This window comes from Watersipora subatra, chromosome 7, assembly GCF_963576615.1.
Source record: "Watersipora subatra chromosome 7, tzWatSuba1.1, whole genome shotgun sequence".
Lineage (NCBI taxonomy): Eukaryota > Metazoa > Bryozoa > Gymnolaemata > Cheilostomatida > Watersiporidae > Watersipora > Watersipora subatra.
In genome coordinates, this window is record NC_088714.1 from 1,233,131 (window position 1) to 1,249,970 (window position 16,840).

General features: G+C 37.7%; 1 protein-coding gene across 1 annotated transcript; it reads right to left on the bottom strand.

Annotated features, from left to right (window-relative positions):
• Window positions 1-7,884: 7,884 nt before the first annotated feature.
• Window positions 7,885-14,957, bottom strand: LOC137399357 (GTP cyclohydrolase 1-like). Its single transcript, XM_068085437.1, has 5 exons — window positions 14,780-14,957; window positions 13,151-13,325; window positions 11,204-11,369; window positions 10,522-10,638; window positions 7,885-8,882 (listed from the first exon to the last, which is right to left on the bottom strand). Exons 1-5 carry the CDS (start codon window positions 14,942-14,944, stop codon window positions 8,753-8,755), a joined length of 753 nt encoding a protein of 250 aa, XP_067941538.1. The 5' UTR covers window positions 14,945-14,957; the 3' UTR covers window positions 7,885-8,752.
• Between the last annotated feature and the right edge of the window lie 1,883 nt (window positions 14,958-16,840).

The window sequence follows — 16,840 nt, forward strand, 5'->3', positions numbered from 1 at the left end:
TTGAGAACAGATCGATAAAAATGATTACAAGCTGCAGAGGTCAGGCCGATTGCGATGATATCGGAAAACATTTTAAATCAATTGAATTATCTTTTTTTACGTGACAGTCACAGGCTTTCAGCTTATTTCAACTTGCATGATATGAACAAATTGCATACAACTAACAACTATTTTGAAAATATCATTGCAAGCTGCTTTAATAACCTTCCACCTAATATTCATAATCTTAGCTTTTTAATTTTAAACGTTATATGTCAAACTATTTATTTAATTTTAGTGGCTAATCGCTACCCGTTTTTCTTTGTTTTTATGTTTTGGTATTCTTTTATAGTGTAATTTGCAAAACATTCTGTTCGAAATAGCATTATTGCCAATGAAGTAATAAATCCTTACTATAATAGGAGCCGGAGCCATCCGTTCGTCTGTGACAATGACCTTCACTGCCCAGCAAACTACCACCTTCACTGCCCAGCAAACTACCACCTTCACTGCCCAGCAAACTACCACCTTCACCTACCATTCACTTTCCATGTTTTAAAACAATTGTATATACATATACTTATTCTTTGTTCATTATCGGCATGCATGACGATCTCCCATGGCACATCAGACTGCCAGGGTACTAGTATATATAATCTGTGAATTTTTTGCGTTCACTAAAAAAAGCTAGAACACTAGCAAGCTTAAACGTTGCGCCATTCAATGGAAAAATGTTATTACCATAAAACCTGTATTGGAACGCCACCTCTATTTGAACGCCACCTCTATTTGATTGCCACTATGGGAGAAGGGTTGAATAATACAGAGCCACCCATTCATGGAACGCTACTTCTCTATTTGAGTACCATTTCCATTTCATTTTATTTGCATTCTTAATTTTTACGAACCCATAATAGCGAGTGATCAATAGAAAAGTGTCCACAATACTGTACTAATAACAACTGGATTACATCAATAACAATTAATTCGCTTGTTATTTCTGTTTGTATCGAAGTGCATTTTCCAACTCAAAGTCTTTACAGTTTTTTTTGCTAAAACTTTGAATGCAACAAAAATATTTAGTAACTGTATCAGGCTAATAGTAGCTTGTTGTTTAATGCTGACATGTTCAATACTTCGATGTATGTGAAAAAGTTTTGTGCAGCGACAATGGCATCTGTGCTAATATGTATCCTGAGACTGAAATTTTGAGGCTATTTTGATTATACGCGGGTTCTCTTTAATTGCTCGCAAAGCTTAATTTGGCTGGTGTAAAAGTTTTGCTCTGCTAAAAAAATCGTTTGGATGTTAATATCAACTAGCTCAGCTATGCAAAAAAGGAATTGAGGTCAGAAGGCACTGTGGGAAGTAATGAACAGCCAGAAGAAGTTGATATGGTTTTAAACGAAGGCAACAATCAAAACTCAACTGGCCGCTGCGCAAACGATGCTAATATTTTTGTTTTAAAAATTTTTAAATTTTTGTTTTGGAATGTATTTTAAATATGGTTCGTTTATGTCAGTTGTTCTTGAATATATATTTGTAACATTTGATAGATTATTGTTATTATATAACTTCTAAGTGTGCAGATTTATAGTATATTAGTTGATAGCATCCTTGCGGTTATATAAACTCTGCCTACAATGAATCGACGCTCATGACTTTTCTTTTATTGCACATAAAAAATCAATTTTGGCTGCAAACTGCAGCAAACATATCAATGAGTTCAATGAGCTTTTATGCAACATCGTTAAATATAGTTATATAATGAAAATATGCTTTCAAATTTAAAATGAAATAAAAAACTTCAAAGCTGCAACAAATTACAACGCAGAATATAAGATCATAATTGGTTAATTGCAAGCAATAGATATCAACTGGTAGAGATATGTATCAGCTTCCTCGTGCATATTTATTTAGAGATATATGAGAAGTTGGAGGTAAGCTAGCGAATTTCTTGTGTACAAAAGGGGTAATGTCACTCTGTCCGAAGGAGAGTGCAAAATATAGGCGACATTCATTTTGCCCATGAAAAGTTTAAATTTATCTCTCAAAGATTCTGGCTAAGTGTTTGAAAAATACAACAGCCCCCTTTATTTGAACATCACCTTTAATAACGCGCCACTATAAGGGAAGGGTTGAGAAATGGATATTATACGTTAAAACGTTATATTGTTTCATCATCCCTTCCACAACTCAACTAATGAGAGACTTAGGCTAGGCTGCTTATAAAGGATAGAAACACTTGGTGTCTGTAGTCAAAAATTATTTTGAGAATGAACATTGGTTTAGATGAAAAAATGATAATTAATAACAAATGATGTGTAACCAACAACCTATGAGCTCAGTCTCTTTCTCTCTCTCTCTTGGTCATGGTCAGTCAAGGCAACTAAGACTGTCTATGGTTGTGTTTCATAGAGCTGTTTCATAGAGCTGTTTGCATCCAGCTCTAAACAAAGAGCTGCCCGCAGATATTTAAGGGATTTTCTGCTTTTGCTGTAGCAGATTCAAGGATGCGGTCTCTAGTGGACAAGAACAGGTTGAGACTGGTCGTTGCAGGTCTGGCCAATAGATAGGCTTGTTTATCCTCTCCCTCTAGATGCTGTCACAGAGCATCACTACTATAGCCCAATGCTGTTTTTTGTTCTGTAAGGGTGTCCAGCTCACCACCCATTTTTCGGTTTAAAATTGAGTTAGATAAACAGTTTTCTATGGATGCATGTGGTGTTTATATGAGCCGTAACCTAAAACATCCTGGCATAATAAACGATATGCATATTCTAGCTCATCAGCATTGAAATCTAGTGGGTGGATTCAGTGTGTCCAACTTCACTTGTAGTATCTAATGTGTGGCCTGATGTGTATCTGTTAAACATTTAAGAGAACTAGGCTAGGAAGTCATACGGTATTGCAACATCAGGCACACTTGAGTGGAGAGGTAGATAGACACGAAATAAGATAGCTATTCTTTATGAGATGGTTTAGGAGTCATCAACCAATGACATTTTCAACAATTCAACATACATCTATTATCAGCCACAAACTGTCATATTACCAATGATTAATGTCTTTACAGTTTTGGTGTCAAGGACGCTTGTAGAGCTCAGTCCATTTGGCGAAACTGGCGACTAAACAATAAAATTAACAGTATAAACTTGTTTAATTTTATATTGTTTTTAGCAGTCGGGCTCCCAAACAAGTACCATAAAAGATTAGGCATGAAAAAACACGGCAAAAATTTTTGTGTGGAATGGAGACCATGATAAGCAAAGTGCTTAGTATTATGCAAATACATAAACTTGGAGTTATATTCTCCATAGCGCTTTCAGTAATACGTTACTGACATGATAGTTACTCTATCAGAAATCCATGAACAAATTCAGTAAAACATGTTTAGCATGTTTGGGAATTATGAGTATCCTGGGTATCGTGGGTATGATTGGGTTGATTGGTTATGATTGGGTTGATTGGAAACATTAAAATATAAATAACTCAGGTTATGACTTACTGAAGCATCACCAAGTATTGCTTATCCAATGTCAACTGGCCCGGTTCTACTAAGCTATCATGACTCTACCACCATGTGCACTAATCAAGGCATACACAACTGCATTTCGCCTAAAATTTTAATCTGAATACCTAGCCTTAGCCTTTGTACCAATAGCATCCTTCAACTCACAGATAGTCTGAAAGCACCCTTAATCTTCAATGTAATATCACCTCATCAAATTTATCAACTCTAAAACCATCCATGCTGTCCATGCAGAGAACCAACGATATAATAAATACTTTGTGAGCAGCTCATAAAACTCAGTTGAATCATTTTTATGCTCAATGATGCACCCAAAGGTTCAATGAGCTCAAAGGTTTTTATTATAGCTATCTCTATAGTAAACTGATATGTTGACAGCATTAAAATGTTTGACATCATTGCGTTTTATCCCAAGCTGCCGATACAGGTTTGCGCTATAGCTCCACAAATACAAGTTAAACTAGGGCACAAAGCTATAAAATATTTACAGGAGTATCATTAGGCATATACTACGATTTTAGTCTCTATGCATTTGTACAATTAAAAAATCATCACATCTGTATCAATATTCCAACTAAATCTCTGTACGAATAAAAAAGAGGTAGGAGAGAGAGAGAGCTAAGACTTCCTGCTAAGGTAATAATGAACACAAAAAAGGTAAATATTCTGTATTACCACATAATGTAAAAGTCTAGGTTTAGACTTAGCCTAAGTACTTCTGTTCTGTATGCTTGGACAGTTTGTCACTGTGTCATGCTCACGCTTTATAGCCACACGGAAAAAAATATGGCTATATTTTTAAAGCAGATCTTAAGAAAATGGATTTGATACGTTACGTTTGTTGAATTATTCACTGAGTGTTTTTAAAAATAGGTCTCTATCAGATTTGTGTCTTGCTGAAACACGTATGAGTTTTAGATCACAGGCTATGAACACTTGAACCAAGTATAGTCGTCAGGGTTTACCTTGAACTAAAAAGACCAGTTGCACAAGAATGCCTTATTAAAATTCTAACATTCAAGTTAATGAGATAAAAGAGACAACCTTAGCCTTGGACGCTGCAAAATGTAAGTAACTATGGTACATACATGTATGTAGCCGCATTCTATAGTACCTATGAACATTGGCTATTCAGATCCTGTCTGGTTTTTAGACTGGCAGATGAGAATGCTGCGCCTGCGCACATCCTGTAGGTAATAACACACCAAAGAATTTCATGTTTACAACCGTGTACTAGCGCATCTAAACACTTCTGGTCTTTGGGAATCATGACACGAATGATTGTAAGCGGTAAAGATTTGTAAATGGGACAGATGAGTTGCATGAAGCAGTCTGACCTTTAGAGGCAGCGGGAATGATGGATTAATTAACATGGCTTTTCTCAACCTAGCCTTGTGAGCCCAGGACTTAGCTGTATTGTTTACCAGCGGATGGGTCACACAGTGGGCCGGGTCATACAGAGTTCAGCTCAGGAGAACCTGAGAGAAGGGTCGGTTAAGCGGCAGTCCGAAGGTAACAAAAATCTAAAACCTGGTCTATGCACTAGAGAAGGTACATGTAAGAACGTAATTGACGCTAGATTGTATTAAATTGGTTCCAGATTAAATGAAATTTGAGGCGCATCTGCCAGAAGTCAACAAACGGGTCTGAGACAGTAAAACAAAGGAAATGTATTGTTGAATTTCTGCTAAGAATTAGTTCGTGTATCAGATTGTAGTTTTCCTTATCCTTTGCACACAAACACGGGACATCGGATATGACAACTAGACTCTCGCTGTCTGCCTTCATGTATTCATTTATAACCAGAAACCTTTATATGTTTTGGTCAAATTATAAACAAAAATATTTGTGTATTAGTAACGAGCAGTATCACAACAGAGCTAGAAAAATAATTGCTAAGTACGTTGCCTTGTCACTTACAATTTATACTCCAGTTTGCGCTCCTGAATTCCTTGCAACCATTAGCGATGCCAAGCTATGATAAACAACAATATTGTTCTGATCATATAATTCTTGTTTTTTATTTCTCCTTAACAGCAGGAAATAAAAGAAAAGTGACGCATGTGTTTCGCAAAGGTGACTCAATACATTGCGATAGAACATTCTAGAAATTCGGGTTTCACATAGCAACTGACGAAGCTCTTCTCAATTATCAAGAGGGTCTTTTTTCACTAACAAAACAGCCAAGCGCTTGCGATATTAGGTTGCTGATCCGAGGATTAAAATCTATACATACACGTAAGTAAATGTCTGTCATCCAGCCCCTAGTAAAGCTCATGCAAGCGCCTGCAAGGTGTCTAGCCAAGGGCCCTTGATCACATACTCCTGCATGCACTCCCCCAGGCAGCCGACTATCAATTACTTTAATAGCCTTTTGAACCTTTAGCAAAATATAGACTGAGAACCTGCTAAAGTTCTCATGAAATTTACACGCATCCGTCTTTGCGTGTATCTTCAGACTCGCTCAGCGCGGGGACCATGGTACTATAATTATCTTCGTCTGCTCTATGTCAGACCTGCTTGACATTGCCAAGGTATAAATAGAGAGCGATTCTAGGAATTCACTTCTAGGAATTGCTATTCATTCATTTATGGGTTACTGATGACAGTCAGAGAGTTGATGGGGTTCACCTTTTCTGGTATGAAGTTGATGGTTCCAGTCAACAATTTAAAGCCATCATCAAGTCTGCGCTAGAGGAAATGTTATGGCGTATCTACTATCAATAAAGTCGAGGTGAACAACTATAGCTGCCCTACTAATGCATCCAAATATGAGTTGAGAGTTCACGGGTGTAAAATTAATGGTCTGTAAATGGATTTAACCTTTTGAGATCTGCAACCTCTACGTGAATGTCTTGTGAAATGATTGATGGCACTTCTATGGAAATTCTGACTATTGCCTCATTCTATTGAAGTATTTTCTAAAAAAAAAGAATGAATGCGGTTAAGCCTGGAATCTGCGTAGAAACAGAAATCATCCATGTCACCTCTTGGCCTAACAGAAACTTGTTTTACAAAAACAACAAAACTGAAGTTAATAAATTAGACTTTTTGCATAGAGTAGACATAAATCACTCTATTGATTCCAGCTGTCAATAACTGAATAAATCCAATACTACTGAGTGTGTAACTAATTCTGAAAATAAGCCTCATACATCCTCATTGACTCATAGAGTGCCTCGGCGAGTCTATTTGTGTAAGTGCTTTGACGGTATTACTTGCAGTTTCAAACTCTTTAAAAATGCCCCTAACACATTAGCAATAACTAAAGTTAAGATAAAAATGCCTAGGAGACTTTGCTATCCCAATTACTTGCGATATTTTCTAACAGAAATAGTCATCAAAACCTACTACGTGAATAAATTAAACTGTCTTTGAATTTTGCATTTTGAAACAGAGTTCTGCAACGTTAAAATGTTTTTATTGAAGTATGCCCCCTCCCACGCCCCCTCTCCCCATGTGTACTCTAATTCATTGTCGTAACAGAAATATCAAGTTTGGCTCTGCTATAGTGAGTGCGAGCCTGTAGGGGAAAACAGGAGTTGTGGAAACCTCTGCCAAGGGAGCACAACTCTAGATAACTAAATACCACTCTGGATGTCTAGCACTAGTGACCTTAGCGTAAGGAATGTGTAGTACGGATGACCTTAGACTAAGGGATGTGTAGTACACCATGTGTAGTACTGATGAACTTAAACTAAGGGATGTGTAGTACCAATGAACTTAGACTAAGGGATGTGTAGTACTGATGAACTTAGACTAAGGGATGTGTAGTACTGATGAACATAGACTAAGAGATGTGTAGTACTGATGAACGTAGACTAAGAGCTGTGTAGTACTAATAAACTTAGACTAAGAGCTGTGTAGTACTGATAAACTTAGACTAAGAGCTGTGTAGTGCTGATGACCTTAGACTAAGAGCTGTGTAGTACTAATGAACTTAGACTAAGGAATGTGTAGTGCTGATAAACTTAGAGTAAACAGTATGAAACGCCTTTAATTAGGCCTTATCAAAACAATTCAATTATCAAAACAAATTACAAATCAGTAATTTTATCTTCTATTCTTATGTACTCAGCACCAGGAGAGAACTATGAATGTATAATAAGGCTACAATATAGGTACTAGATTATTACAAACAAGTAGCTATATCATATTTTATCTTCAAATGCCCAGACCAGTTTTGTTAGTTACTTTGTTTTCTTTTTGGAGAAGAGCAATGAAAAAGCCAACGTTGTAACACAGCTTCAACAGACTTTTTGACAAGTTGATTCCATCCTTGCCTCTAATAAAGATGATCTCTTTGACAATTTAAGGCCATTCCAAATTCGGCACAGTTGTTAATGCCAACTGCCCATGAGCAATGCATAGCCTTTAGGAATCAAAAAGCAAAACTTGCTTCATTTTATATTAATAATAAAATTCAGACCAAATATGGTAATCATTAGAATCTAGAGCTACACTTGTGCATCATAGAAATAACTTGAGACTATGAAAAGTACATAATATAGCAGAGAATCTGACAACTAAGTACGCCATAAAGACTGAGTACCAATGACAATATTTCTATGAGTGGTTGGGTAAAGAGCAAAACGCGTATCAGCCACTCCTACTTTCCACTCCCATTAAATAAGAACTCACTTTAAACCTTTTGACAGGTACATTTTGAAATAACCTTCTCAAAAAATACACCAAAATCAATTTTAAAACATCTTCAACATGACAGAGATCTGAGTAAAAACAAGATTGGTTTTGACAATTCAGTTCTGCTGGTATGTCAACACAAATGTCTGATGGTGGGGTAGAAAGAGAAGTTGTCCCCAACGAGCGAATGGAATCTTCATCAATAGGACACGACTATAAAAAGTTGACAAAAATACAACAGAAGCAAATAACCAGTTTGAATAAATAAACAAAAATTCCCTAAAAATACTCTTTGGAATTGCGACCGGCAATAGAAAATGATATTTGTAATAGAGTTGTTTGCAATAATAATATATATAATAATAATATAACAGACCATGTGTATAGCCACATGTATAGCCAATGAAATGTGTGTACAAGAAACGGAATGCGTATAGCGGCATGAATTGAAATTGGCCAATTGGAAATATTCATGATACAACAAAATATGTTTTCATCAATTCATCTAGTAAATGTTCAAGGATGCCAGCTGACAGCAATACATGTGTAAAGTACTAGTACAATACATCTGTGAGTAAAATACTTCACTATAAAATATCACTTGGATTTTACAAAGCTGAGGAATTCCTCCCTTGTCTTTGGATCCTCCCTAAAGACTCCAAGCATGGTGCTGGTGACGGCAGTTGTTGAGGTCTTCTGCACACCTCTCATGATCATGCACATGTGTCTGCCAAAACAGTAGTACTTATCATAGATGTGTCCATAACAATACAGCAGTGCTTATCATAGATGTGTACATAACAATACAGCAGTGCTTATCATAGATGTGTCCATAACAATACAGTAGTACTTATCATAGATGTGTCCATAACAAGAAATACTGTTAATCCACTATGAATGCAATTTGCAAGACGGAATGAAAAGCTTAAGAAAATCTCTGATATATTAACTGTAACTATTAATATAATATATTAATAATACATATATTTTAATAATATATTAATAACATAATTGTAATATATTAATTGCCAGCAACAAAAAGACAAATTTTTACCGAGTATTTTCATTATTTATAAACCTTGCAAACTAAATAGCTCAAAGACAGGCTCAAAGCAGGTTCACGACGGACTGAAGACAGGTTCCAAAGAGACAGGCACCAGAAAATATTTCAAACCAAAATAGTTTAACCATATCTATCTTCATTGGTTGCAAGAATGACCTCTTGTTGCATGAAAACCAACAAATTTACCTGTTTTACCAATTCCATTTGTCTATTTTACTCATATCATATTGTAACCAGTAATTGATAAAATTGACAACAAAAATTAAATAAGTAACCTTGACTGACACTTTATAAGTGAGAATAAAATAAAAAAGATTATCTTGCAGGCATGGCATCTTTAGCCTGAGAGACATGAACATGTTCAGTCTGTTGAGATTATCTTGCAGGCATGGCAGTGCTTAATAATCTTTCTGACGGTCAGTTGAGACACTTTAGCCTGAGAGACATGAACATGTTCAGTCTGTTGAGATTATCTTGCAGGCATGGCAGTGCTTAATAATCTTTCTGACGGCCAGTTGAGACACTTTAGCCTGAGAGACATGAACATGTTCAGTCTGTTGAGATTATCTTGCAGGCATGGCAGTGCTTAATAATTTTTCTGACGGCCAGTTGAGACACTTTAGCCTGAGAGACATGAACATGTTCAGTCTGTTGAGATTATCTTGCAGGCATGGCAGTGCTTAATAATCTTTCTGACGGCCAGTTGAGACACTTTAGCCTGAGAGACATGAACATGTTCAGTCTGTTGAGATTATCTTGCAGGCATGGCAGTGCTTAAGAATCTTTCTGACGGCCAGTTGAGACACTTTAGCCTGAGAGACATGAACATGTTCAGTCTGTTGAGATTATCTTGCAGGCATGGCAGTGCTTAAGAATCTTTCTGACGGCCAGTTGAGACACTTTAGCCTGAGAGACATGAACATGTTCAGTCTGTTGAGATTATCTTGCGGACATGGCAGTGCTTAATAATCTTTCTGACGGCCAGTTGAGACACTTTAGCCTGAGAAACATGAACATGTTCAGTCTGTTGAAACTCAAGACTTCCCTTGATGCACAATCTAAGAACATGCGAAGGGAAATAACTTCCTCAAATCAGTAAGTTGAGCCACAGACAATACAAGGAGTCACTAGAAGCCTAGACAGTTAGTGCCAAGCCATACGCAGAATGTCAAAACAAAATTACCCAGAAAATATGTATTGAAGTTATGAATAAAAACTATTAAAAATGAGTAGATTTATACAAACACAGCAAAATTGTAAATGAGTGGATTTGCAGAAATATCTCAATAAAATTTATACATACTTTGCTTCAATTACGACACCAACACCTGCCGGCTGAATTGCATCCAGCATAGCATTAGCAATCTGGTTTGTGAGGCGTTCCTGGATCTGAAGGCGCCTGCTAAACACTTCCACAATTCTACAACATTCAATATAATACGTATACTCTTCACCACAATCATCATGCTATTCTTGTGAAAGGCCTGACAGAGCATTAGAGGTGCTTTTGTAAAAGTAAAATATAATCCGACATATTATATCAATTACATAACACTACCTGACATTTTTAGAGCTGTCAAACAAGTGAAATTATGCATACAAAAGTACTGGAAATGTTAAACTGAGGAGACATTATTATTTTAAAAGATGAAAAATCAACGATGTCTGTTCTCCTCTTCCCGTCTATCTTTCCAAACCCCAGTACATGTTCTCACCCGCAGTCGCTGTAAATTCAACACCTGCTCAAACCTGCTCTCACCTGCCGAGCCTGCTCAACTTTTGCATCTCAATTTACTCGCTTACCATAATCCAAGTTATCCAACTAGCATAATGCCAGATCTAGTACCTACAATCACTTGCCAATTGTGATCAAATCTAGCAGTTGTTCTTACATGGAACCATCCTAAACTCAAGCACCTTCTCCTACCTGTCAAAACTGCCAGACTCGAGAATCAAACCTGCTAAGCTCCAGCACCCGCTCTCACCTCGCTATTTTGCTCAGCCCTAACACTGTCCCACTGGGAAGATAACCAACAGCGACCTTGCCATAGATGGGTACCAGGTGATGTTCGCACATGGAGAAGAACTCTATGTCTTTAACTATCACCATTTCATCAGTTCCTTCCTTGAATATTGCGTCATTGATTACCCCTGCGCACGAGACCATATCTGTGCGTTAGCCATTCAGTTTAACAATACCTCAGCTTTCTATGGCACCCTCTATTTGCTGCCACAGAGCATCTAGAGATAACTCCTTATCAAAAGCTTACCACTGCGGGGTCCCGCCTGCTGTAGTGCAATAGCAGTCTAATCACAGGCGACACGGATATAACTATACAGGCCTGTGTTTGCTAACACTACCTCTGACAGTAGTTCTACCATTTAATAGCCCAAGAAACATCCAGTTTCAAACCAAATCCCTATGACCTTAGTTTGACCTAAAAATGGTGTTTTAAGTAAATCACCTATTACTTAACATTTAGCCAAGGCAGAAATTATAGATGCTAGAGGCATCAGTGTCTGTACAGCCGTCCGTCCACTGCTCAGTCAGCAGTGATTGACTTTCTACTCTACATACATTGGATGCTCACATGAGACAGAACCCTTATCACTGATTGTATTGAATATACGCAAAAGCTTCCTGTATTTAATCATGTTTCCGTACAAGTAATTGTATATTATTGATCGCACCATTAATAAGCAGGTGGCCAGATTGAACCTGTTAATTATAGTTTGATGGTGCGGCACTCTTTACTCTCCCAACACGACAATCAGTTGACAAGCTCTAATAATTGCTAATGACACTCAATATCTGGCCCCCACTTAGATGATGAGATTTATTGACCCGTTCTTTTGGTTTTCAAGCTGTCAGCAAGGGCATGCAGAGTGTCAGCATCGACAAGTAGAGTGTCAGCAAGGGCATGTAGAGTGTCAGCAAGGGCATGTAGAGTGTCAGCATCGACATGTAGAGTGTCAGCAAGGGCATGTAGAGTGTCAGCAAGGGCATGTAGAGTGTCAGCAAGGGCATGTAGAGTGTCAGCATTGACATGTAGAGTGTCAGCAATGACATGTAGAGTGTCAGCAAGGGCGTGTAGAGTGTCAACAAGGGCATGTAGAGTGTCAGCATCGACATGTAGAGTGTCAGCAAGGGCATGTAGAGTGTCAGCAAGGGCATGTAGAGTGTCAGCAAGGGCATGTAGAGTGTCAGCATTGACATGTAGAGTGTCAGCAAGGGCATGTAGAGTGTCAGCAAGGGCATGTAGAGTGTTAGCAATGACATGTAGAGTGTCAGCAATGACATGTAGAGTGTCAGCAAGGGCGTGTAGAGTGTCAGCAAGGGCATGTAGAGTGTCAGCATCGACATGTAGAGTGTCAGCAAGGGCATGTAGAGTGTCAGCAAGGGCATGTAGAGTGTTAGCAATGACATGTAGAGTGTCAGCAATGACATGTAGAGTGTCAGCAAGGGCGTGTAGTGTCAGCAAGGGCATGTAGAGTGTCAGCAATGGCATGTAGAATGGAACACCTTTGTTAGGCATTACACTACACAATTACAAGTTGCTATACAGCGATAACGTAGTGACACACACCTACATAGCGCTGCAATGCCATCGTGAAAACAGTCACGACACTCTCATTCTGTCGCTGTTTGTAAGCGAAACACACATGCGATGTACCATCTTTGTGTCATGGAAACATCCTTAGCAACCAATGACGTTGCACCTGTGCATGCGCATTACTTTCCCGTTGCTTCATATGCAGACATACGCCGTCATACGTGACATAAGGTGTCACACAACCATCGCATTACTATAGTGCCCTATGGAAACCTGATCTGCTTGTCAGCCCAGCATAGCGCTTCCACATTGACACATCCAGGTGTCACTACACTATCACTCTATGGAAACTGAGTATATAGTAGATGCCTTAATCACCTTCCAAGTCCTCCTCATAGCCTTTGGTGAAAAACATGAAAGCCTTTGCTGCTCTCTCGGGCGTCTTCAACAAACCCTCCCTATCTGGATCCTCCCCAACATTGACCAACATTGTCTTGATTGCTCCGCTAAGAGCTGCCAGTCTCTGCTGTTCTTCTTCTTGAATCTGACTGAACTAACAGTTGGTGATTAAATGAAGTACCATTAACCACTAACATATGTCATACAAAGCAAGAGTATAAGGACTAAATGTTCTAACTGTGGCAATCGCTAAAGATGGGAATCGTCTCCCTTACATTTTGCTTAAGCTTAAACAACCGCCAACCCTTCGGCGTACAGTTAGTTTACAATGGTGACTAACACTTACATGTATGTACTACCAGAATATAACTGAAATATCGCTGTAGCACATTCCTAGATGACAAAGAGGATTGCTAGTAGGCAGCACATGGAGTGTCTAGTTATTGTATCTTTTATAAGGTTCTGAGTATCTGAAAATGAAAGCGGATGGTCTCTGAATTAAAAGCTAGACAAAAGCATTCATGCAATAAAGCATTTTTTGTTCAACTCATCAGGAGTTGTCTCTCCATGTAAGATTGAGAAAGTTTCACTTGTTAGGAACAAACATGAGCCAACTAAAAGCGATTAACTGGGTGAAACGCATGTCTTAGAACAATAAAAATGATTCTTCATTATAAGCCCATCCGGCTATTAAAATGATTTTCATTTTTAATTGCTGCAAGCTTTTGAATGACAATCTGCTGTCTTGCAGGATTTCAAAACTGTTGGCCAGGCTTGACATATTTATACATACTGAAAACATAATATAGCTCTACAATATTTGGTGCAGAAAGAGATCTTCACTCACTAAACTCCATACCTTTTGCTGCTACAACAGGTGAAACAAAGGAATGTATTTATAAGAGTATTTGTACAGAACCTAGTTTCAGCGTTGATGCTATGCTTGACGAATTTTGACAAATGTTTGACATTGTTGAATGCTATGAACTTAATCAGCATTCAAATAAACAAAAGTAGGTTATGCTGATGTTAGTAATATCATACTTAAAACAAGACATCATAGCAATTAGCATGATACATGACAGTAATTAGATGAACACATTGCAGAAGTTACCGCGACACATCACAAAAGGTAGGGAGCACATCACAGAAGGTAAAGTGACATACAACAGAAGGTAGATTGACACATCACAGAAGATAGAGTGACACATCACAGAAGGTAGAGTGACACACCACAGAAGGTAGAGCAACACCATGCAGCAGGTAGAGTGACACCATGCAGTAGGTAAAGTGACACTGTGCAGCAGGTTGAGTTTCACCATGCAGCAGGTAGAGGGATGCCATGCAGCATGTAGCGTGACATCATGCAGCAAGTGACGGGACGCCATGCAGCAGATAGAGTGGCGCCATGCAGCAGGTAGAGTGACGCCATGCAGCAGGTAGAATGATGGCATGCAACATTTGCATGCCATGGTGTAATGATTAGAGTAACAGAATACGAAGATAAGCATCCCACGACTCAGCACTATTGAAGAGATAATTGAAAGGTCAAAGTGAAACACATTTTCCTAAATAAAAGATTTCACGATAAGACAAGCACTAACTTACTAGATGAGCATCCTTTTGTATACTGTCATGTTCATGTCTGTCAAGACGCTCCGAGTTGGTTCTTCGTTTTGGTAAGTAGGGAAAGCCATGAGCGTCAAAAGAACTTGACTCTTTCTTGGCATAAATCTCTCTGCTCTTTTCAGACTTATCTTGCTGAGCAGCCATCTAAATGAATTATAGACTCTAAAATGAAAAACAACACTAGTAAGAATAAAAAACGGCAACATTTAAAGGATACCGAAAAACCCTGTAAGATCGTGCCAAAGCAAAGACAACTAATCGTCTGAAATGATTTTGTAACTAATGTAAGAACTTTCTTAACAAATGTAAGAAGAGCGTTCAGTAGCTTGCTGATAAAGTTCTTGATGTTCAAAATAATCTATTAAGTAATTAAGTGGCATAATTATTATATAATAAGGAGAGAAGCGAGCTGTGTGCACTTTAAAATCAGTGTAGCGTATTAAGCTGATTATTGTAAGGTGCCTAATTTCTTTAGACAAGCATGTGGGGTGTCTCACTCACACCAAACATTTCTTTCATCAAAAGCTGTTCTCTACTAAGTGGAAGCTAGTACGGAGCACGATGTGTCTGTCTGTACCGAAAAGGAAAGCGAGGAGTAATAGCCAAACCAGTAACCGAAATAACAAATAATGTGGCACCCTTCTTTGACCACTGTTCAATGATTTCCACCTTCATTCAGTTTTGGTACCATTCCCAACAATGGGTCCTACTGCAAACACATTCTGTGGTAACATATGCAACTGAATATGTGTAAAGTTCATCATTCACTGTGTACATAGTGAATTGCTGAATTTTATAAAATGTGCAGATTCTTCAGTGAGAACACAAGTCTCAAAGGTACTTGTTTAAAATTCCTGATTTTTCCTGCATACAAATGATAGCTATTTGAACCAATACGTTAGTCTGAATAGTGCTCAACACTGAAAGTTGAGGTTTCAGTTCTTGAGCAATTCTATGCTAATCTTTTTGTTATCTCAATGCATGAGTTACCATAGCGATGAAATAAATTAAGCAAATAATAAGTACTCTTATCATTGCCAGAAACTACTGACACACAGACAGTTTGTATGTGCATTTATTTAACGGAATTCCACAAATCAACAAACATATTTTTTGAATAAATATGTACCCCTTAGTTAACTGTTTGTCAGGCCACCTTTTTCAAAATTATTAATTCTATAGACATGTACCCAGATTTTAGTAATCACACCATTTCGCTGATTGACACCTTCATCCTCTCTCCCTACAGAAACCAATATAAATATTAATGAGCACCCTACAGCTGGTGAAGCTCATTTTCGACAGGCAGCTGAGGCCATAAAAGAAGAAGCCACAGTTGAGATCAAATTAGTGTCAATTGTGTTCTCTAGAAGCACTTATAAGATGTTAGCTCAGAGTGACCAGAAAATGTTTGCCTAAATATAAGCGGAACAAGCTGGGAAGCAGAAAGGCTACAATAAGTATAATATCTAAGGCTACAATATCTAAGGCTACAATATCTAAGGCTACAATATCTAAGGCTACAATATCTAAGGCTACAGTATCTAAGGCTACAATATCTAAGGCTACAATATCTAAGGCTACAATATCTAAGGCTACAATATCTAAGGCTACAATATCTAAGGCTACAATATCTAAGGCTACAATATCTAAGGCTACAATATCTAAGATAGACATTATTAACCTAATAAGAAAATGTATTAAACATACTAAGAGAGCAAAACAAATAAAAAGAGCAATAAGATTTTACTGAACATATAAATTGAAAAAAAAACAATATTTTTTACAGAATACTAAAAAAACCAATTAACCTTAAAATCATATGAACCTGACTCAACCTACATCTAAGAAAGCATGCATATATGTTCTATTGTCAGTTTTATTAACAGTACACTGAAGGCTATCAGCTCTCTCACTGCACTATATTACATTGAAGGCTATTGGCTCTCTCACTACACTATAATACACTGAAGGCTATTAGCTCTCTCACTGCACTATATTACATTGAAGGCTATGGGCTCTCTCACTACACTATATTAC

What these genes read in the sequence shown, in the direction of transcription:
- LOC137399357 (XM_068085437.1), bottom strand. Translation starts at nt 14,944, where the DNA reads ATGGCTGCTCAGCAAGATAAGTCTGAAAAGAGCAGAGAGATTTATGCC. An exon ending in CTATGAGGAGGACTTGGAAG is followed by an intron (nt 11,370 to 13,150) that starts GTGATTAAGGCA and finishes TCTCGTGCGCAG; the next exon opens with GGGTAATCAATGACGCAATA. An exon ending in GGTGTCGTAATTGAAGCAAA is followed by an intron (nt 8,883 to 10,521) that starts GTATGTATAAAT and finishes CTGTTTTGGCAG; the next exon opens with ACACATGTGCATGATCATGA.